Source organism: Cynocephalus volans, chromosome 8, assembly GCF_027409185.1.
Source record: "Cynocephalus volans isolate mCynVol1 chromosome 8, mCynVol1.pri, whole genome shotgun sequence".
Lineage (NCBI taxonomy): Eukaryota > Metazoa > Chordata > Mammalia > Dermoptera > Cynocephalidae > Cynocephalus > Cynocephalus volans.
In genome coordinates this window covers 44,391,900-44,415,323 of record NC_084467.1, presented here as the reverse complement: position 1 = coordinate 44,415,323, position 23,424 = coordinate 44,391,900, and the positions used below count along the sequence as shown (strand labels likewise).

Below are 23,424 nucleotides of genomic sequence, written 5' to 3'. Positions count from 1 at the left end.
TTTGTAGAGGTTTTAGGCTGTTCGATATATAGGATCATGTCATCTGCAAACAGGGACAGTTTGACTTCATCTTTTCCAATCTGGATGCCCTTTATTTCCTTCTCTTCTCTGATTGCTCTGGCTAGTACTTCCAACACATGTTGAATAGGAGTGGTGAGAGTGGGCATCCTTGTCTAGTTCCTGTTCTTAAAGGAAAAGCTTTCAGCTTTTGCCCATTCAGGATGATATTGGCTGTGGGTTTGGCATATATGGCTTTAATTATGTTGAGATACTTTCCCTCCAAACCTAACTTATAGAGGGTCTTTGTCATGAATGAGTGCTGAACTTTATCAGATGCTTTTTCAGCATCTATAGAGATGATCATATGGTCCTTGTGTTTGACTTTATTAATATGGTGTATCACATTTATTGATTTGCATATGTTGAACCAACCTTGCATCCCTGGGATGAATCCCACTTGATCGTGATGAATAATTTTTCGTATGTGTTGCTGTATTCTGTTTGCTAGTATTTTAGTGAGGATTTTTGCATCTATATTCATCAAGGATATCGGCCTGTAGTTTTCTTTTTTGGTTATATCTTTACCTGGTTTTGGTATCAGGATGATGTTTGCTTCATAGAATGAGTTTGGGAGATTTGCGTCCGTTTCAATCTTTTGGAATAGTTTGTAAAGAATCGGTGTCAATTCCTCTTTGAAAGTTTGGTAAAATTCTGCTGTGAATCCATCTGGTCCTGGGCTTTTCTTTGTTGGGAGCCTTCTGATAACAGCTTCAATCTCCTTTATTGTTATTGGTCTGTTCAAATTTTCTACGTCTTCATGGTTCAGTTTTGGGAGCTTGTGTGTGTCCAGAAATTTATCCATTTCCTCCAGATTTTCAAATTTGTTGGCGTATAGTTGTTTATAGTAGTCTCGAATGATTCCTTGTATTTCAGATGAATCAGTTGTAATATCGCCTTTTTCATTTCTAACTTTTTGTTATGAGTTTTCTCTCTTCTTTTTTTTGTTAGCCATGCTAATGGTTTGTCAATTTTATTTATCTTTTCAAAAAACCAACTTTTTGATTCGTTGATCTTTTGAATTGTTTTTTGGTTTTCAATTTCATTTAGTTCTGCTCTGATCTTAATGATTTCTTTCCGTCTGCTAACTTTAGGTTTGGATTGTTCTTGTTTTTCTAGTTCTTTAAGGTGAAGTGTTAGGTTGTTCACTTGCCATCTTTCCATTCTTCTGAAGTGAGCGTTTAATGCAATAAATTTCCCCCTCAATACTGCTTTTGCAGTATCCTACAGGTTTTGGTATGATGTATCATTGTTTTCATTAGTTTCAATAAATTTTTTGATTTCCTGCTTGATTTCTTCTTGGACCCATATGTCATTAAGTAGAATGCTGTTTAATTTCCATGTGTTTGTATAGTTTCCAGAGTTTCGTTTGTTATTAATCTCTAGTTTTAATCCATTGTGGTCTGAGAAGATACATGGGATAATTCCAATTTTTTTGAATTTATTGAGACTTGATTTGTGACCTAATATGTGATCTATCCTGGAGAATGATCCATGTGCTGATGAGAATAATGAATATTCTGAGGTTGTTGAGTGGAATGTTCTGTAGATATCTGCCAATTCCAGTTGGTCTAGAGTCTTGTTTAGATCTTGTGTTTCTCTACTGATTCTTTGCCTAGATGATCTGTCTAATATTGACAGTGGGGTGTTCAGGTCCCCTGCTATTATGGTATTAGTGTCTATTTCCTTCTTTAGGTTTAATAGAGTTTGTTTTATAAATCTGGCTGCTCCAACATTGGGTGCGTACATATTTATGATTGTTCTGTCTTCTTGATGGATCAGTCCTTTTATCATTAAGTAGTATCCCTCATTGTCTCTTTTTATGGTTTTTAGTTTAAAGTCTATTTTGTCAGATATAAGAATAGCTACTCCAGCTCGTTTTTCTTTTTTGTTTGCATGGTAGATCTTTTTCCATCCTTTCACTCTTAGTCTGTGTGAATCTTTATGGGTGAGGTGGGTCTCTTGTAGGCAGCATATAGTTGGGTCCTCCTTTTTGATCCAGTCAGCCAGTCTGTGTCTTTTGATTGGGGAATTTAAGCCTTTTACATTAAGAGTTGTTATTGAAAGGTGTTGATTTATTCCTAGCATTTTGCTGGTTGTTTGGTTGTCTTTAGTCTCTTTTGTTCCTTGCTTTCTGATTTACTGTTTGGTTTCTGTGTTTGTTGGTTCCTTAGGTTGTAGATAGTGTTTTTGTTAGCTTGTTTTCTCTTCATGAATGCCATTTTTATTATACTAGCGGGTTTAGATTTTTCTTGGGTTTTTATGGCAGTGGTAGTTATTTTTCAGGAACCAAACCCAGTACTCCCTTGAGGATTTCTTGTAAGGGTGGTCTTGTGGTAGTGAACTCCCGCAGTTTTTGTTTGTCTGAGAAATATACTATTTGCCCCTCATTTCGGAAGGATAGCCTTGCAGGGTAGAGTATTCTTGGCTGGCAATCTTTGTCTTTTAGTATTTTGAAAATATCATCCCATTCCTTTCTAGCTTTTAGGGTTTGTGATGAAAAGTCTGATGTTAGCCTGTTTGGGGCTCCCTTATAGGTGATTTGATGCTTCTCTCTTGCAGCTTTTAAGATTCTCTCTTTGTCTCTGAGTTTTGCCAATTTGACTATGACATGTCTTGGAGAAGGCCTTTTTGGGTTGAATACGTTTGGAGATCGTTGAGCTTCCTGGATCTGAAGATCTGTGACTTTTCCTATACCTGGGAAGTTTTCTGCCACTATTTTGTTGAATATGTTTTCAATGGAATCTCCATTTTCCTCCCCTTCTGGAATACCCATGATTGGATATTTGAGCACTTAAGGTTGTCTGATATCTCTCTCAGATTTTCTTCCATGTCCTTGATTCTTTTTTCTTTCTTTTTGTCTGCTTGTGTTATTTCAAACAGCCCATCTTCAAGTTCAGAGGTTATCTCTTCAACTTCGACAAGCCTGCTGGTTAAACTCTCCGTTGTGTTTTTTATTTCGCTGAATAACTTCTTCAGTTCAGCAAGTTCTGCTACATTTTTTTTCAGGACATTGATTTCCTTGTACATTTCCTCTTTCAGTTCCTGTATACTTTTCCTCATTTCATCATGATGTCTAGCTGTGTTTTCTTGTATCTCATTCAGTTTCCTTAGAATTATCACTCGAAATTCCTTGTCAGTCATTCCAAGGGCTTCTTGTTCTATAGGATCTAGAGTTTGAGATTTATTAACTTTTGGTGGTGTACTTTCTTGATTTTTTGTATTTCTGGTATCTTTTTTTTGATGTTTATTCATTGTGGCAGGGGGTTTCACAGTCCACCGGCTTGAGACTAATGAATAACTAGGATGTTGCTGTGGTTGCCAATTTCGTATGGCTACCTGTGTGGCTGCTCAGTTGGCCTCTAGTGCCTTGTGTGTGTGGTTGCCTCGGGTCTTGGGCTTCTCCGGGGAGCCACCTTTCTGGTCAGCTTGGACTCTGCTGGGCTGGTGGATCACATACCACAGGGTGTGTGATCGCTGTTGAGCTTTCACTTCCTGTGCAGGACTTCTCCCTGTTCCGTGTGCTCTGGCCCAGGCTGTTGGAACGTGCAGTGGCGACCCCACATGGTGTATGGTTTCTGTCGAGTCTCCACCTCCCTTGCCGCATGTCTCCCCACTCTGTGTGCACTGTGCTGGGCTGGGGCATGTCTTCTGCAACCCTCGTCTATCAGCTGGGCCTTCAAGACCCTGCTCAGCACCGCCTCGCCCAGGAAGTCTACCAGGTTTCTGCTAGGCACAGACAACCAGTCGCTCTGGGTGCCTTTGTAGCACTGTGTAGATCTTTCTCGCGACTTGTTCACCTTTGTATCCCCCCGGTATAAACCGAGTCTAGCGCCTGCCTGCAGCCAGCTCTCCGGCAGGTTCAAGTGGACCTGGGAACTCTCCTACCACACTATTCCCAACCAGAAATTGGTTAGCTTTTTTTCCGAACTGGTGGCCGCAGAGATGGTATCTGCCTCCCAGTAACAGAAAGTTTACCGGGGGCCGGAGTCCAGGGTGCGGTGGAGTGACAGCCGGCCCGCCCGTACTTCCTTGTCCTCCCAACACTGGCCGGGGACGCCCCACGCCACCAACCCACCAGAGAACTGCGGAGGGAGTGGGAGGGGAGGCCGGTGCGCAGGCTCCGGAAAGCCCCGCGCCGGGCCAAGCAAAGTGGGAGGGCTCAGTGGCGGCCGAGCCGGGTGGAGCTGCCCGGACCTGGGAAAATGGAGGCAGCCTCGGGGCGGTGAGTGGCCTGATGATGCAGGCGGGAGCCGGGTGGGCGTCTGCCGCCCACAGGACTGGTCCATGGGTCACTCACAGTGCTGTGCCAGGTCGGGCGCTCACTCTCTGTCTCTGGTTTGTCGTCTTTCCCGTTCTCGGCCACTGCCGCCTCCGGCTGTTCAGTCGCGGCGCGGCTCAGGCGCTCCCAGGAATCTTCTTTAATGCCGGCCTGAAACCTCGAATCCTGAATAGGGCAGCTGGCCGCCTTCAGCGCGGCCCCGGCCTCTGGGATCCTGTCTGCATCCACAGCAGCCCTGGCGCCGTGTTCCCTGTTTCGAGACTCACTTTTGCAGCTAAGAAACAGTTCTTTTCCTGCTCCACACTTCAAAGCTGTTGCCTGTAAATGAGGCAGCCTCTCCTGCCGGGGGCAAAGTGGCGGTCACCCCCCACGACCGGCCACCAGCAGCGGTCCTCCCTTAAGAGATGGCAAGAGGAAGGTCCACAAGTTTCCCGGCTGCCTGAGGCCCAGTGGCTGCCTTTTCCACCTCAGCTACTCCGCGCCAGCCACCGCAGCCACCACCATCTGACCGAGAGAACTTCTTTCCAAAAGAAATGCAATTGTCTTAAGACCTCCTCGCTAGGAATCTCATCAAAATTCAACTGCTTTTCAACAAGGGTGCCAATATAATTCAGTGAGGGAAAGGATACCCTTTTCAATAAGTGGTGTTAGGGGCAACTGGGACCACATGCAAAAGAATGAAGTTGGACCCCTACTTCACACCATAAAAAAAAATAATAATAAATAACTCAATGTAACAGACTTAAATGTAACAGCTAAAACTAAAAACTCTTAGAAGAAAACATAGGAGTAAATTTTAGTGACCTTGGATTTGGCAAAGGTACATCAGGTATGATGTCAAAAAGCACAAGCAGCAATAATAACAAGAAACAAATAAATTGAACTTCATCAAAATCAAAAGCTTTTAATTCTGGAATTTTTCATTTAAAAGGAAAAAAATTAAAAACCTTTGTGCCTCAATGGACACCATTAAGAAAGTGAAAAGACAGCCCACTGAATGGTAGAAAATATCTGCAAATTATCTATCTCATAAAGGACTTCTATCCAGATTATATAAAGAATTCTTACAACTCCATAATAAAAAGACAAAAAACCTAATTTAAAAGTGGACAAAGGATCTGAATAGACATTTCTCCAAAGAAGATATACAAAGGTCATTAAGCACATGAAAAGATGCTCAATATCATAAGCAATTGGGGAAATATAAATTAAAACCACAAGGAGATACCACTTCATACCTAGTAGGATAGCTACAATCAAAAAGACAGGCTGGCCAGCTAGTTCGCATGGTTAGAGCAAGTGCTGATAACAGTAAGGCACCAAGGTCATGGGTTCAGATGCCCCATATCAGTCAGCCACCAGAAAACAAAAAAGAAAAACAATGTCAAGTGTTAACAAGATGTTGCAAAATTAGAGCCCTCGTTGCTATGGTCTGAATTATGCCCCCTCAAAGTTCATATGCTGATGCCCTAACCCCCAATGTGACTGTATTTGGAGATGGAGCTCTTAGGAGGTAATTAAAGTTAAATGAGGTCTTAAGGTTGGGTTCCCAATCCCATAGGATTGGTGGCCTTTAAAAAGAGGAAGAGAGAGAGATCTTCCTTCTCCAAGTCTGAGCACTACGTAAAAGCCAAGTGAGAACACAGCAAGGAGGCAGCCATCTGCAAGATGTTCCTCACCAGGAGCTGAATTGGCTGGCACCTTGGTGCCTCTAGAACTGTGAGAAATAAATTTCTGGTGTTTAAGCCACTCCATCTATGATATTTTGTTATGGCAACCCAAGCAGACTTATACATTCATAGATTGTTGGTAGGAATGTAAAACAGTGCAGCCACTTTGGAAAACAGTTTGGTAGTCTCTCAGAATGTTAACCAGAGTTGTAATTTGACCCAGAAGTTTGGTTCCTAGATATACATCCAAAGAACTGAAAATCTATCTCCCTGCAAAATCTTGTACATGAATGTTCATAGCAGCATTATTCACAATAGCCAAAAAGTGGAAGCAACTTAAGTGTCCATCAACTGAAAAATGAATAAATATGTGAAATAATCCTACAATGGAATATTATTCAGTGACAAAAATAATAACACCAAGGCTGAGTTCAGATCCCTACACCAGCCAGCCACAATAAAATAATATAATAAAAAATAAGAAAGTACTGATATGCTACAACATAGATGAAACTTGAAAACTTTAAGCTAAGTAAAAGAAGCCAGAACAAAAAATCCACATACAGTATGATTCTATTTATGTAAAACATCCAAAATAGGCAAATCCATAAAAACAGAGTAGATCAGTGGCTGCCTGGGGCTGAGTTAGGGGTGCAAGAAAGATGAAGGACTGCTAATATGTATGGGGTTTCTTTTTAGAATGTTTCAAGTTCTAAAATTAGATTGCAGTGATAGTTGCACAACTATGTGAACATACTAAAATTCACTGTACCGTATACTTCAAATAGGTGAATTTTATGGTATGAGAAGTATATCTCAATAAAGCTATGGAAAAAGAACAGAAAAGAAAAGAAACCAAGGTTTAGATGCCCTGAAAAACATAAGGGAATGGTATTTACAAATTCTATTAATGGATCCACAGGGAAGACAATTATTTCTGTAATAACACAGGCCTACTTATTCTGTAAAATATATAACAGTGCCTTATATCTTCTAGGTTTGTGGTAAAATGAAAATAAAAGGATTTTTATTTGCTTTTCACTTCTTTGGATTTTGGAGACTACCACATGGATAAAGTACAAAGTTTCCAGAGTGGCTCCATAATACTAGTGGCAATAATGAATTTAGAGACAAACAGAAAAATGCTCAACCTCAACATCAATTAAAGAAATAATAATTTAAAAAGCAATGGGATATCAGTTTTCAACTAACGAATTAGCAAAGCTCAAAAAGAATAATGTGCATCTTTGAAGAGGGTATGGGGGAAAAATAAAACAGGTACTTTCATACGAGGTACTTCAAAAAGTTCATGGAAAAACAAAATTGAAGATAATACAAATCTTTCCAAGAACTCTTGGAAATACACTTCTGGTGGAAACACAAAGTACCATAATATTTCTGGTAACATGAATCAAAAGTTTTAAAGATGTATATACCTTTGACTCAGCAATTCCGCTTTTAGAAATATATCCTAGAAATAATTAATGATATGTACAAAGATATATGTATAAAGGTGTTAATGTATATTTTTATAATAAAAAAGTTTTTTTTAAATACTACTAGAACAGTGGTTACCCTAGGAAGACAAAGGGGAAACAAGGAGAGACCGGCCAACGGGTAGAAAATTCAATTAGACAGTAAATATAAGTTCTAATATTCTACTGCACAGCAAGGTGACTATGGTTAACAGCTAAGTTTTGTATATTACATGATAGCAAGAGGAGAGGCTTTTGAATGTTTTCACCACAAAGGAATGATAAATGCATGAGGTGACTGACACATTAACTATCCTAACCCAATTACTGGACAACATATATATGTATTGAAACATCAGACTGTACCCCATAGGTATGTATAATTACACTGTCAATTAAAAAAAAGAAATTATACCTAATAAAGGTGATTTTAAAAAAATACTACTACTAAATGACAAAATCTAAACAAACAAGGGAGAACCAAATTTAAGAATTATATAATGCAAAAAAATATTTTTAAAATAGCAGTGAGCGAAACATTAGGCCATTTAAATACAGAGAAAAAAATTAAACAATCGTGGGAATCATGGTTACAAAAGAATGTAAATGTTATGTGTTGTTAATGTAAAAATAGATAGCTAACAAAAATTAGGAGTTGGAGAAGGGATGGAAGGATGTTAAAGTAAGCTAATTTCTTCTTCAGAAGCTGTCTTAAAATTGAAATGTATAGTTTAAAAAAATTACTTCAATTTCAGAGTTTTCATAATATTTTTTTCCTAGCTGTAGAGGAAAAAAGATATCATTTCTTTTTGGAAATGATATCTTTTATGGTTAAGGAATATTTATATGAAGTCCAGCAACTGTTTCAGTTCCACTTCAGTTTTTCTTTGGTTAAATTTGAGAAAAAAATAAACAGCTTTAAAATATGATCCCCTTCAAAATTATTTCTATCAATTCCTTTCATCTAAAAGTAACAAACAAAAATGCATAACACTGGATGTTAATGAACAGTTATTTCTAGTTATATCTTAATGATAGGTAGTGGAATTTAGGGAAATTTTTTTTCTTCTTTAGATTTTACTATATTGCTTGAAGTTATAATCAGCATACACCTTTTTTTTAAAACAGTGGTCATTATTCTTTAAAAGAAAAGGTTCATATCATTTCCTAAATAATACTACTTTTTAATCTATCCTAAGAAAATAATCAAATACAGAAAAATATACTGAAATTAAGTTCATCTTAGCATAATTTTAAATAATAATAAAGAAATCTAAATACCCAATAATAAAAAATAACGCTAAGTAAACTATAACACAGCCATGTGATAAACTGTAATGCAGTCATTAAAAGTTTTGCTTGTATTTTTTAACATAAAGTAATACGTGTTATTAAATGAAAAATGAAGTATATCAAATTATAGATACAGCACAATCTCAACTTTTTTTGGCTAAATTAGCAAATCACTAACAATGACTGTCATTACAGGTGATTATTTCTTCTTTACTCTTTCTGTATTCTTCCATTCCTATGACTTTTATACAAGGAAAATAAAATTTTTAGGACAAGCAGCTCCCATAAAAGTGAGCCATGAAAATGTCAGAAGTAGCTACAGAAATCTGCAAGCCTTTCAAACACTTATGCATAGGCACACAAATACTTATAAAAACTTGGCATATGTCATTCTAAATACCTGGGAATAAAATACCTATTTTGCCCTTCGCCCTATGTCTTAGTCAGTTTGGGCTGCTATAACAGAATACCACAGACTGGGTGGCTTCAGCAACATTTATTTTTCACAGTTCTGTAGACTTAAGTCCAAGATTAAGGTGCTGGTAGATCCAGTGTCTGGTGAGGGCCCACTTCCTGGTTTGCAGGTGGCTGGCAGACAGCAGAGAGAGGATGCAAGCTCCCTTCTCCTGTCTTTTCTCATAAGGGCACTAACCCCATCATAAGAGTAACACCCTCATGACCTAATTACCTTCCAAAGGCCCCATCTCAAAAATACCACCACAGTGCGGATTAAGGTTTTAACATATGAATTTGGTGGGGACACAAACGTTCAGCCCATGGTACTCCAGGAAGTTAAAAACAGAGCAACAGTCCTGGTTATCAGCCTAAAGAGATAATAAGATGTCAAGGCAAAAGGTAAAAAACAAGAATATAGTGTTCCTCTATACAATCTCTTCTTTGATAAATTTAACTCCTAATTTTCTACTTCACTTGTTTGTGATATGAATAGGCCTACAATGGCAGCCAATCTGTCTTGGGCTTAGCCATTTAGCTCAGTCAGTTAGAGCATGGTTTTGTAACACCAAGGTCAAGGGTTTGAATCCCCATACTAGCCGGCTGCCAAATAATAATAATAATAATAACAATGACAACAACAACAACAACAAAACAACAATAATAATAAATAAAATTAAAACTAAAAAATTAAAGTCCTGCCTTGGTCTTTCCATGACCAGCTCCTACCCTGAAGCTACCTATGGACTGCCAGCAATCAGTCAACTCCCTAATATACAAAAAGACAGAACTTTGGAGATTCTAAAGATTTTAGGAGTTGTATGCCAGGAGCCTGGATGAAGACCACATATATATTTTCACAATATCACATCAGCTCATTTAACAACCATGCAAAATTATGTTTTGTTTTGTTTTTTTTTAAAGATGACTGGTAAGGGGATCTTAACCCTTGACTTGGTGTGGTCAGCACCACGCTCACCCAGTGAGCGAACCGGCCATCCGTATATGGGATCTGAACCCGGGGCCTTGGTGTTATTAGCACCGCACTCTCCCGAGTGAGCCACGGGCCGGCCCCAAAATTATGTTTTATGTTGCTTATTAACAATTTTTTTTTTTTTTTTTTTGTCATTTTTTTTTTCGTGACCGGCACTCAGCCAGTGAGTGCACCGGTCATTCCTAATAGGATCTGAACCTGCGGCAGGAGCGTTGCCGCGCTCCCAGCGCAGCACTCTACCAAGTGCGCCACGGGCTCAGCTAACAATTTCTATTTACAATAGTCAGATGGGCAAAGTTCTCTCATAGTGTTATAACAACTCCAAAATAATAGTAAATAAGACTCACTTTTGATCCAAGGCTTCCCTTCTCCATCTTCTCAAACCCAAGAGCCAAGACACAATCTGCCACACCTTAAAAGAAAATGCAACTATTTTAAAATTCGAATTTCCAGACACTCAACAAAATACCATTAAACAATTTGATTTAAATAAGTATGCCAATTTACATAAAATGCAAAAACATACTATAATCTTGCAAAGTTTTTAATAAGTGGAAAATTACGGAGAAAATTCTTATAAGCTTCTAGATACGAGAAAAAATCAAGAAGATGCTTAATTCTTCCCTTGAGTCTCAATATGTTAATAAAATTCTTGATTAATGTGGAAATACGTTTCAGTAAGAAAATATAAAAAGCTAATTCTGAATTTTAAAATATTTTTAAACCATTCTCTGCCACCACAATATAAAAAAAAATAAAAAATTTTTCAACTTAAATTAAAAATTAAAAAGGATCGGGGCTGAGCCCGTGGCGCACTCGGTAGCGCGCTGCGCTAGCAGCGCGGCGACGCTCCCGCCGCCGCGGGTTCGGATCCTATATACGGATGACCGGTGCACTCCCTGGCTGAGCGCCGGTCACGGAAAAAAAAAAAAAAAAAAAAAAAATTAAAAAGGATCCCTATCAAAATCTCAACAGAATTGTTTTGGGAGGGAGGGAGCACCTAAAGATAAGGTTAAAGTTCAACTGAAAAGCAAAACATGACAGAATTGCCAAAATTTTTCTGGAAAAAAAAAAAAAAGAAATTAAGGAAGATAATAACATAGGGGGAACGGAGGGCACTAGCATTATCAAATAACAAGCCATTGTAAAGCTCTAATAATTAAAACACTCAGTAGTAGAGAAATAATCAACAATAAAATCAGTGGAACAGAATAGAGGGCCTAATAAAAGACCCTAGAATAATTTGGAAATACAGAATATGATATATATACAAGAAAACAGAAAACATTAGGCCACAAAAAAATATATTATACACAAATGTTTATAGCAGTATTATTCATAATTGTCAAAAAATGGAAACAAACCATCAACTGATAGAAACAACAAAAAATGGAAACAACAATATCCATCAACTGATGAACAGATAAAATGTGGTCTATCCATACAATTATATATATGGAATATTATATAGCCATAAAAAGGAATGAAGTATTGACACATGATACAACACGGATGAACTGTGAAAACACTATACTAAGTGAAAGAAGTCACAAAAGACCATGTATTGTATGACTCTAGTTACGTGAACATCCAGAAAAGGTAAATCCATAGAGACAGAAAGATTAACGGTTGCCAGGGGCGGAGAGGAGGGGAAAATGGGGAGTGACTGCTAACGGGTATAGGGCTTCTTCCTGTAGTGACAAAAATGTTCTAAAATTAGACAGTGGTGATGGTTACACAACTCTATGAATATACTAAAAAACACTGAATTGTATGCTTTAAAAGGGCGAATTTTATAGTATCTGAACTATATCTCAATAAAGCTGTTTTTTAAAAAAGAAATATATATTATAAAACAATTCTTCTGATAGTCATGATTAAAAGGAGGCAATAATCCCACATTTATTTAAGAGCACTAGACAAATAAGCAATCCTCACCCCCCTGAATCAGCTGCCGGGCTACAAACAAAGCAGTAGAACCAGTAGCACAGTTATTGTTGACATTGATTATAGGAATTCCAGTCAGTCCCAAACTGTGATAGATAGCCCTCTGTCCACAGGTAGAGTCACCTGAATAGAAAAACAAAAAAAAATGTTAATATCTGCAACATGAGAATTATTAAGCTGTAATGCAACATAATACTACATTATGGTTTTTTCAGTACTATGCCTTTGCCTAGCATAGGACATGGGCAGGACAGTAAACACACTATGGATATCTTACTCTGAAACAGTTTTTGCATTAAGCATCACTCTGTAAATATAAAAAATTCTCAAAACAAAGAATATACGTGTACTTTCTTTACCTAATACAGAGGTAGGAAAGTAGAGAAATGACAAGGTAATAGTAAACAATTCAATCTGGCCAGGGCTATGTGATAAAGGAAGCAATATTTCATCAACATTTGACTGTCACATATAAATCTTTAAAACTATACCAATTGATTAAAGGCCACGATTTACTTTTCATATAAAGATTCCAAAATTTCAAAAAGTTTAAAAGATCCTGTATGCCAGGGCATTACAGAAAAATGTGACCCAAGTTGAGAACATGTATGACTCCCTCTCCCAAGTAACATGACCACCAGGACAGATATGACAGAGCAGTATGATGGAAACATCAGAAGGTACAGACTCTCCAGGAGTCTTTGGCAAAATCAGAAAGTTTCACCATCTGCTTTTCAAAAATACATTCTGCATCCCTTTGACCCACCAACTTTCTCTTCAGAATACTCTTGATATCTCAAATCTCAAGGAAGGAAATCATGGATATGCACAATGATTCATCTATAGCAATACTTACCACAGCATTTTTTATAATACTGCATATTTATAGAATTTTTATAATAACTAGAAATTAGAAATAAAATGTCCAAGAACAGGATATCATTACTACTATTAAATAACTGTAGTTTATTCAGACTGCTATATTCTAAGACTAAAGTATCACGTAATCATTAAAAATGCTACAGGGGGGTGAAGGAAATAGAAAGATGTTAGTCAAAGGGTACAAACTTTCAGTTACAAGATAAACAAGTTTTGGAAATCCAATGTACAGCACAGGTGGTGATAAATATACTAATCAATTTGATTGTGGTAGTTACACAGTGTATATGTATATCAAATCATCATCATGTTGTACACCTTGAATGTATTCAATCTCTATTTGACAAATATTTTTTTAATGCTATAAAAAGACTGGGAACATCCTAAATATCCTTTAAAAGGGGATCGATTAGATAAATTATGATACATTTATTCAATGGTACACAATGCTATTATAAAAAAAAGACCAAGGAAGCTCATTATGATTTGGAATACTTACCAAGAACTACTGAGTTAAAAAAAAAAAGATACTAGGGCCGGCCCGTGGCTCACTCGGTAGAGTGCGGTGCTGATAACACCAAGGCCACGGGTTCGGATCCTATATAAGGATGGCCGGTTTGCTCACTGGCTGAGCATGGTGCTGACAACACCAAGCCAAGGGTTGAGATCCCCTTACCGGTCATCTTTTTAAAAAAAAAAAAAAAAAAAGATACTAAATAGTGTTTGTGCTATGCTTCTATGTGTGTAATAAAAGCAAGGGGAAAGGAGAAATTAGATACCCCCCACACATGTATGTGCATAAACTACCTATGGAAAGATACACTAGAAATAGGGAAAACTGGTTGCCAAAGGGAAGGGAACCACGAGACAGGCAGACAGGAACAAGAGTGAGACTTTCCACTATCTAACCTTTTGTATTTTTGAACCATGTAAACATTTAATCTATTCAAAAAAATAAACTTAACTGAAAAATGTTAATAATAGTATAAAAGAAGATTTAATGTATGGGAAATGTATACTAAAATGAGAAAAGCAAATTACAAAAAAGTAATACACTAGGACTTTATTTTAAGAGCAAACTGTATGTGCATGCATGCACGCACACTTATTCACTAAACTTATACACCAAATAATCAATGAAAATAGATGACTTGTTTCTCCTTGTGCTTTTCTGTGGTTCCTTTTATATACACATATATACAATTAGCATATATTATTTTTATTGGGGGGTGGGGCTGGCAGGTTTGGGGATCGGAACCCTTGACCTTGATGTTATGAAAGCCACAGCTCTATCCAACTGAGCTACCTAGCCAGCCCAGAGCATATATTATTTCTCTAATCACAAAAAATATTTAATGAAAAAAATTTATTTGATACAAAAAGTCACAGATTTCAAGACAATGCAGAGGCCATGGCATTGTCATCCAGTCGGCAAGAGTTCTCGCAAGGCAGTGGAGGTGGTGGAAGGAGGCCAGCGAGTGGCGGGCTCCAAGGAGAGCAGCGGATGCCCCGGAAGAGGCGCGTGCATCTCGACCCCGCGTTCCAGAGACCGCACTGGCGTCCCACACCACGTTTGAACAGCGCCGGCTCCGGGACTGATGGGCCTTGCTGCCCCTCCCGGTGCCACGATCTCACCTTCCAGCGCGCCAGGCACCCCTGCGCGCTCATTAGCCCTTGTCCCCACTCCCCAGTGTGGTGGCTGCGGCCTGAGGAACAGCAGCAGCAAGAGCCGGCCTCTGTGATGAAGTTCCAGCCCAACCAGATGCCAATCTGTGACCGCCAGGGCTTCAGGAAGCGAGCAGCGTGCCTGTGCTTCTGGAGCAATCAGGAGGATGAGGTGCTGCTACAGTGGTACCTATGTAGCAGCCTGAACGGAAGTGACTCCATTTTGTTAAACTTTTAAATTAAAAAGCTTTTGTCTTACTCTTGTAAGCCGAACTGCATAGCTTGCAGCTGGACATTAGAATACAATGATTCTTGTTCACATGATTGCTATAACATTATGACTTTTGCTCACACTGTACACAGAATAGTTATAGAAGCAATTATTAAACCGGATGCTCATTCTTTACTAGCTTACTAACTAGATCTTTTTGAGGTTAACAGGAGCTGAATCTGTGATGACTACATGGAGGATGGTCACCATGAATCTGCTCCCACCCAAGAAGTTCTTTGATGTTTATCTGCAATTTTATGATTATGCCTGCACGTCTCTGCTTAGGTCCCATTAATTAGCCCCCTACCACCTGTCCCCTTATAAACCCTTTGGCAAGTCTGGGAAAAGGGCAGATGGTGTTTGAGACATAAGTACACCATTTCCCCAGGCTGCCTGCTTCCTGATTAAAGGCCACCTTTCCTTACACCAACACTTGTCTCTCAATTATTGGCTATTGAGCAGCAAGCAAATGGACCTTTGGGATTTTGGTAACACCCAGACCAACAGATTGTCCCAGGAAGAGGATGGAGCCCAAGGAGGAGCCTGGCAGTGCTGCTGGGAGGGAAGTTGATGAGGAGGCAAAGGAAAATTAGGCAGACTCCTTGGGTGTATTTGAGAATTAAGACAGAAAGCACAGAACATATGTTTATGTTCTTACAGTCACTGAAATATTAGAAGATTCTGTTAATATAAGAAGGAAGAGAGAATAGTTCAAAGTAGAAGATGTGATCAAAATTCTCCAGCGTCATTAACCTGTACATGCAGAATATCTGGAAAAACTAAAGTTGGGTTGTTCCTCAACCCATGGAAATTCCAGTCTCTTCCCCTTCCAGATTATAACACCTTGTTTGCTGCACAGAAATCTGGGTTGCCATCTAGTATAAGAGAATTGGGAAGACCTTGTGCAATCTCATGGAGAGAGACTTCTCTATTTTCCTTTGCAAACATCTGAATGAGACATGCAAACTATCTGAATTTGCCCTGCAGGGTTTTCAAACAATTTTCATGTTTTTCAGATGCTTTTAAATCTTCTTTAAAAAAAAAAAAAAAGTGTAAATTATTTTAATAAGCCAAAGCCAAGTGGAATTTTAGATGCCTTAACTGTGACCCTCTCCCTTATATTATTTTAGTTATCAATTTTTTACAGTATTTTTTCAGTTTTTTGTCCATTTGAAATCAGTCTGGTTTACTCTGTCTGATCAATTACTTGTGTTTCCCCCCAAATTGTTTTCTTATTTACAGCATTAACATATTCAACAAATCTTTCTGTGGCAGGAGTTAATGAAAAATATTCTTGATATTAAAGAAATCCATCCATCCATCCTAAAACTTGTTTTATAGGATCACAATTTTAATTTATAAATTGCAAATTTGGGCTTTTTCTGTATGGCCCAAAACCTATTTTGCAAGGAACTTTATTTGCTATTTTAAGGATTTTATCAACTCATTTATCTGAATTCTCACAAATGGTATTATGCCACTAGCTGCCTGAAATGGCTATTTCCCCTATAATTCAATAGTAGTTTAACATGAAGTATAACTATAGAATTGATGATTTTTAGGAAAATATTGTTTGCAAAATGCATGTAGCAAATACATCTCTTATCATGAAAACTCTATTCATGGAATTTTATTTAGCATCATCAATTGCCAGTTCCCTTTATCTATAATCTCTCTTTACACAGAATACCTCAGAACCATACTTCCCTCAATGTAAATTGCTTTTAAAACATATTTTGTTTTTTAATTTAGTGACACCTCTTCAGTTAAACTTTCATGTTTACCAATAACCACAAGAATGGAGTCTAACTTTAAATACCAGTCAGCGAGAACTGCATCACAGTTGTGTAAATGGCCTTCTTGCTGTTCAGCTGTTACAGACTTAAGATTGTTTGGGCACCTTAGAATGTCTTATCTTTTCTAGGTTGTCAGTAGGCACTAACTGTCACATAACTAACTTTTGGGGCAATGAAACATAGCTGAACTAAGAATTACTTCATCTTATATTTGTCTTCATACTCACTTAAAATCAAGAATCCCACCTAAAACACAAGGGTACCTTGTCAGAAACTCCTGCACCTCCCCAACCAGGTCAGAAATGAGGTGGGAGGAAAAACCTTTGGCTAAAATGTGGGGAGACGGAGAATGAAAGATAATTATTAAAGCGGACTTTAGCCTTTTGTAAATACTGTAACTGGTGAATATAAAGTAGAAAATAAGTATAGACAAAACATTTGTTCTATAAATTGTTAACCTTTAAAAAATGTAATTGCTGCTAAAAATAGAGTGCTATTACTCTTAAGGAAAATTGGTGCCACTTTGAAAATGAGATCTTGTTCCATAAATGCAGCTGAACTAAATATAAATGTTAGTTCACAAATTAATGCTGTCAAAGGAATAAGTAGAAAAACTTTTAACCAATGACATTTCATTCTAGATTAATGATCATCCACAATTTTTATATTTTTCTTTCTGCAGAGGTTATGTATTCTGGGTGTTTTTTAAAAAGGAAACATTTTAAATCCCACAAATTGACACTTTCTATTAGTCATCAATTGACTAAGATTTTTTCCTCAGTAATCTCTGAAATTTCTTTATACTTAGCACAGCAGAAAAACTGGACTGTTTTTGTATATAAGACTGCTTCCACCTAAATTGCTGTCACAAGTACTTGGGGAGGTTTATCTTGAACATGATCTTCTTAAAGGTAATAATGCATGAACTTGTTTTATAAACTCTTGGACTATGTATTTGACATGTAAAATATGTACAGTATTAATGTCAATCATCTCTTAAAGTTAACCTATAAATATTGTTGCATAATTTTCTTTGGTCAGAAACATTTGGACTAAGTATTACCACTTGTGTCAAGATTTTCTTCAGTGCCATTTAGCAAAACCAACTGTCTTTAGTCTATGTAATTAGCAAACATTTGTATAATGCAACAGAATACTTTACAGTTTTCACACTTTAAGTTTCACATGAGGGATTCTTCACTACTCTTCTGGAATTCAGTCTAGCAAAATTAGAAGAAAGGCCCTATGGAGATTTATTTCTATTAAGAGAAAAAGCCAACATTTTCAGGCTAGATAGTTTAATCTACTAAAGATAACAAATAGTATCTATTATCTCAACCCGCCAAAGTTTACAGAGTATTGGGTCTTTTATTTGTGTTTTGTGGGATAGTTTAATAAAATAGGGCAGCTAAATTGTTCAGTTCCATGTGCCTGTGCCTCTTACATAAAAAACAGAAAATAAGTACTTATTATAAGTTGACTTACAAAGTAGAAACTGTCCTGCCCGTTGTTGGGATTTTTTGATAAACAGATGGCATTTTCCAACCAGGCACACGTCATCCAATTTTGTGTTGATCACACCATTGTATAAGGCAGCAGAACAAAAGGGAAGAAATGATTGTACACACTGAATTGCTCTGCATGCTCTCATCTGAGATAACTGGTTTAAGAATCTTGACTGTTTTTTTATACTTGGAAATATCAAATAAAAATGGAAATAAATGGGGAAAACAAGACAACAAAGAGCAAAAATTTATCTTCTGAACATTAATTATCCTTACATGATAGAACTATGGGTAATTCCTTTTTCTTTTTTTTTTTTTTACAGATAAAAAGTATTTTTAATATATCTTCGGTTTTGGCAATACAATAATGGCAAAAAAAATTACACTAGGCTGGCACATAAGAGAAATCTACGAATGATGGGAATACTACTCTGCATTCTGAGTTTTAAGGGTTAAAATTCACAAATGCCTCTACCTTGTTTATGTACTTGCTGCTAGATTTACGTGAATAATTTTTATAATACATAGTTTACCACATACCATAAACGTAGCCAACACATGCCTGTTCCACTGCTGAATAAGGGATCCGTGCATCAGCTAAAGCCTTCTGGCCTACGAAAACAAAAGGGTTTTATCAAAAAATGCTTTACGTTTCACTTTAGATAAATAAAAATTAAGTTCAGAGTTTTCTCAGAGTAAATCTACCTCTATACAATCTATGTTCTATTCAAGTGACAAATCCTTCATCAAATCATCTCAGACCTCTCCTTTCAGAAGTAATCACTTTTCCATATCTCCTTTTTGATACCAAACATTTTCTGTCCTAACTGCACACCTCACTATATACTAAATCTGAAGAGTCTTAAAGCTCCTGAATAACAATATCTTTGTCTTATTCATCTCTGTGGCTCCACCATACATCCAGAGGGCAAAATGCGACAGAATGTCATCACTGGGGGCGTGTAGCACTTAATGTGCTCATCTTACAAAGCCAGAACCAAGAGATAATCCTGTCTATGAACAAGAAATGGAGCTCTAAGGATGTTACCCAAAGTTGCAGAAATGACCAGTGGAGGAACTGAGAAAAACTGTGTAAGTAAACTGAAAAGAAGAGGCCAATGAGCCCCAGAAGCTGGCAGTGCTGATGAGGGATGAGGAAGCAAAGACGGGGGTTGGTCATGGGGCAACTACCCAGGCGGGAGCCCAGGATGGTCGAGAGCCCGGAGCCGTCCAGGCATGAGTGGGCCAGCAGCTCTGCTAGTGGATGGGGTCATCGCGGTGGGTTCTCCTGCTGCCCCCGACCTGCCACTGCCCATGCCCACATGCTGGTCTGGATGGGCCATGTCCACCAACGGGTTCTCCACCCCCGGATGAGGACCACATGTCCCTGCACAACCCAGAGCCCTCCACCAGCAGGGGTTGACTCTCCAGGTGCAGCATCGGGCCCCCAGCCTGGGAAGGCCGCTGGAGATGGCAGTGACTCCCGCCCGCAGATGTGTGGGTCTGAAGAGGGGCCTCCTGGTCCAAGACCGAGGCTGGAATGCGGATATCTGCCCACTCCTGGCCAACACCCCAACCCTCCAACACTGTCGCTGGACTCCATCCCTCGGCGATCTTGGCCACATGCACAGAAACCAACTCGGGCTGCTTAGAGCAGAAGGATTGTTCAAATAACGGAGAACCGTTTTCTTGGAACCCCACTGCAGCTGGATTCTGATAGCTTCTGCCCAAATCCACCGTAACCAGAGCTTCGCTCCTACTAGCCTCTGGATTCAGTGCCTGTGTGAGTACGTGTCTGATTCGCAGCACCTTGCCCTGTCGGCAGTGGGGAGGCTGCAAATGGAAGTATTTGGGATTTTGTGCTTTTAAATTGGGAAGCTGGTATTGCCTTCCCCCACGATGATGTTTGTTTTCAAACATAGGCTAGGGGCTCAGCAGCTGAGAAACCAAAAAGGATGGCTGATGTTTGTCTACTATGAGGTCCTGTATACTTTAAGTTCTTTTAAGAGAATCCACTAGAAACCACTCGTGACAGCAACCTTGGTCATTTCTGCTCCAATAGTTTATATTAAAGTTGCTGCAGTTTCAGAGTATCTTGGACTTAGCAGTCTTCGGCTAAGTGGAACTACCTATCCCAACCTCCACCGTTTGTGGCCCTTCAGAGCTAGTGTTCCTAAAGCTGATATGAGCTGACCAGATGGCAGTGAATAAGAAGGGTGACAGGAGATTGATCTTTGGCCACTGCAGGTGAAACTTGGATCAGCAAATGATGGACCAGAACAACCCAAATGTCCATCAACCAAGGAATGGATTTTTTAAAATGATATATCCATACATTGTATATTATTCAGCCATAAAAGGTATGAAGGATGTATACTGCAACATGGATGAAAATCTTATGCTAAGTGAAAGAAACTAATCACACACAAAAAAAAAGACAGTGAGGATGGAGAGTGTGAGGTAAATCCTCATCTGCCACAGTGAGATGCAAACAGATGTCTAAAATTGATAAATCAAAAATCTGAAAGCATTTAGATACATAGATAACCACCAGAAGAACTAAAGAGGAAACAGTTCAAAGAAGTTGCACCTTGGAAAGAGGCATAGGCATTATAAGCCATTCTGTACTCTTTTTTTGTTTTTTTAAACTATATAAATGAGTAACTGCATTTTTTTTATTTGTATATGCTTATGGAGTACAGTTTGTTGTTTCAATACATGTATATATCTATATAATGATCCAATCGGAATGAATTTTTTTTTAACTTAAGATATATAATCGATTATGGGATTGGTTTGGTCAGACAATGAGTTCTCTTTTCCTGCTTAGCATATGAGCAAAAAGTAAACGTTTTACTTAAAACAATGTTGGTTAAATTATGTTAACAACATTCTCATGTGCTTCCAGGAGACTTTAAGAGTGTCAAAAGTCTAAAAAATAATTTGGCAAGTCTTAAAAATGTTCACATTCAATATTCCAATGATTCTAATTCTAGCTTTTGTCCTCAAAAATAATCAGAGATGAGAACAAACATTTATTTAGCAAGATGTTCACTATTATTCTTCCAAAATATAAAAAAGCTGGGAATCTAAGTGTCCAACAAAAATTACTGTATAGGGGCCGGCCTCGTGGCGCACTCGGGAGAGTGCAGCGCTTGGGAGCGTCAGCGGCGCTCCCGCCACGGGTTCGGATCCTATATAGGAATGGCCGGTGAGCTCACTGGCTGAGCGCGGTGCAGGCGAAACCACGCCAAGGGTTGAGATCCCCTTACCGGTCACAAAAAGACAAAAAAAAAAAAATTACTGTATAAACATATAATGAAATATTATGCAAAAATTGAACTTTTCTCCAAATAATTTTAACAGGAGAAATGCTCGTGATAAAATAAGTTAAAATTTTTAAAAAATTAAAATACAAAACAACGTATAAGATATGATCCCATATTGTCATAGGAAAAAATACTAAAATAGAATACACCAAGATGTTAAAAGTGGTTAAGTCTGGATCACAAAATTTGCTTTTTATTATTATATAATTCTATGTTCCAAGAAAACACATGCATTGCTCTTATAATCAGTGGGAAAGAATGAGTTACAAAAAGGCATAAGGTTTAGCCTGTGCTCTGTCCCTCCTTTAGATGGCAACAGCCTGTTGTACATCTCACAGTCTACTCACTGTCTATATGAACTTGCCTTATTTTTCCTACTAGATGGTAAGAAGCTTGAGATCTGTATACCACATCATTCTGAATCCTTCCCAGTGCCCAGGATACACTCACTATGTGTTGAACATTTTCTCCTAACATCAGATTTTCTGTACAAACTTTCAGATTAAAATAATTATTAAATAAAAATGTTAAAGGGATGAGAAAGCAAAGGAAGCACAGAAATTAACTATCTGAAACAGTTTCAAAGAGTTCCACAGTGTTGCTGTATCATTTGTATCATGTATCAAATGAGTGTCATCTGCATTTAGGTGCAAAGGGATCCCCAACCTTTCTCTGAGGGAAAGGAGGATTAGAATGTACAAAGAGTAGAAGTCCCTAAATAATGGAAGTGACAGGACACAATTCTGCAGGTTTTGTTCCCCTCCATTCTATGCATTTAGGAATTGACAGGAAAGAAAATGGTAGTAGAACCCCATCCTATAACCAGTCTGGAGAAGTAGAGAATAAGACTTATGGATCTACTGTTCCGTGAAACTGACACCTCTGCCTCAGCACTAGAATCTACAAATGAGCCCAAAAAGAGCAGAATGCAAATTCATTTACAGAATCTCAGGGTTTTCTCCCCAAGTTGTGTTTGAATAAGTGTTCAACTAAATATGACTGCTGTAGTCTGGAAATGCTATAGGTGAGACATATGAGTAGAGAAATCCTTTTGCCCTACTCATTTGCTACATAATTAGAACCAAGGGGTATTTTTAAGAGCAAAGTTAAGTTTTAAAAGTTCCTGTATTAAATAGTGTTCATCTTCCTAATGTTGATTGTAAAAGAAGGGAAAAGGGAATGACTGATTGACTCATTTGGTTAGGGCATGGTGCTGATAACACCAAGGTTCAGGGTTTGATCCCCGTACCAGCCCGCTGCCAAAAAAAAAAAAAAAGAAAAAAAGAAGGAAATATTAGTAAGTAAGCTGAACCAATCAAACTGGATTTCTTATTACTAGTCAATCCCCAACAGTTAGTTTCAAATTTCATAACTTCACCTCAACATTACCATTTTATAATTAAAATACTATATTCACATTATTACTAAAGTAACCTCAAATTTTTTAATTAAATAAAAGAAATGGAACAAAAAAATATATAGAAAACTGATTAAAGCATCTCCTACTTCAGAGAAAGGCAGAAGCTGTTTGGAGACTTCAGTCAAGAGGAGAATGTTTATCAACACAAAAGATAAACATTAGATGAACAGAGTCCACCCTGAGACCCAACAGCAGTCAAATCTCATGAACCTACCTTTTGGGGGGCAGAGATGCTTTGATTCCTTGTATAATAATTTTTAAATATTGAGTTGAATAATAAAGAGTTGAAGCAAAATCTAAATATACATGCACTGAGTGCACAGGGTACCTATGGAGGCAAGCAACCTATGGGTTGCCTGGCAACAAGCTAGCAGGAAGGGGGTGGGGG

The 23,424-nt window shown here is 38.0% G+C and overlaps 1 protein-coding gene and 1 pseudogene across 2 annotated transcripts in view; one reads left to right on the top strand and one right to left on the bottom strand.

Moving 5' to 3' along the window:
* SCP2 (sterol carrier protein 2) overlaps positions 1–23,424 on the bottom strand; it is a 109,894-nt gene that overhangs the window by 75,915 nt on the left and 10,555 nt on the right. For both annotated transcript variants that reach the window (XM_063104541.1, XM_063104540.1), the window contains exons 3-5: positions 18,828–18,899; positions 12,163–12,294; positions 10,572–10,636 (exon numbers count right to left, since the gene is read on the bottom strand). In XM_063104541.1, the coding sequence (XP_062960611.1) occupies positions 10,572–10,636; positions 12,163–12,294; positions 18,828–18,899 (269 nt within the window). The remainder of the gene's footprint in view (positions 1–10,571; positions 10,637–12,162; positions 12,295–18,827; positions 18,900–23,424) is intronic.
* LOC134383240 (diphosphoinositol polyphosphate phosphohydrolase 2-like) lies at positions 14,792–15,938 on the top strand (annotated as a pseudogene).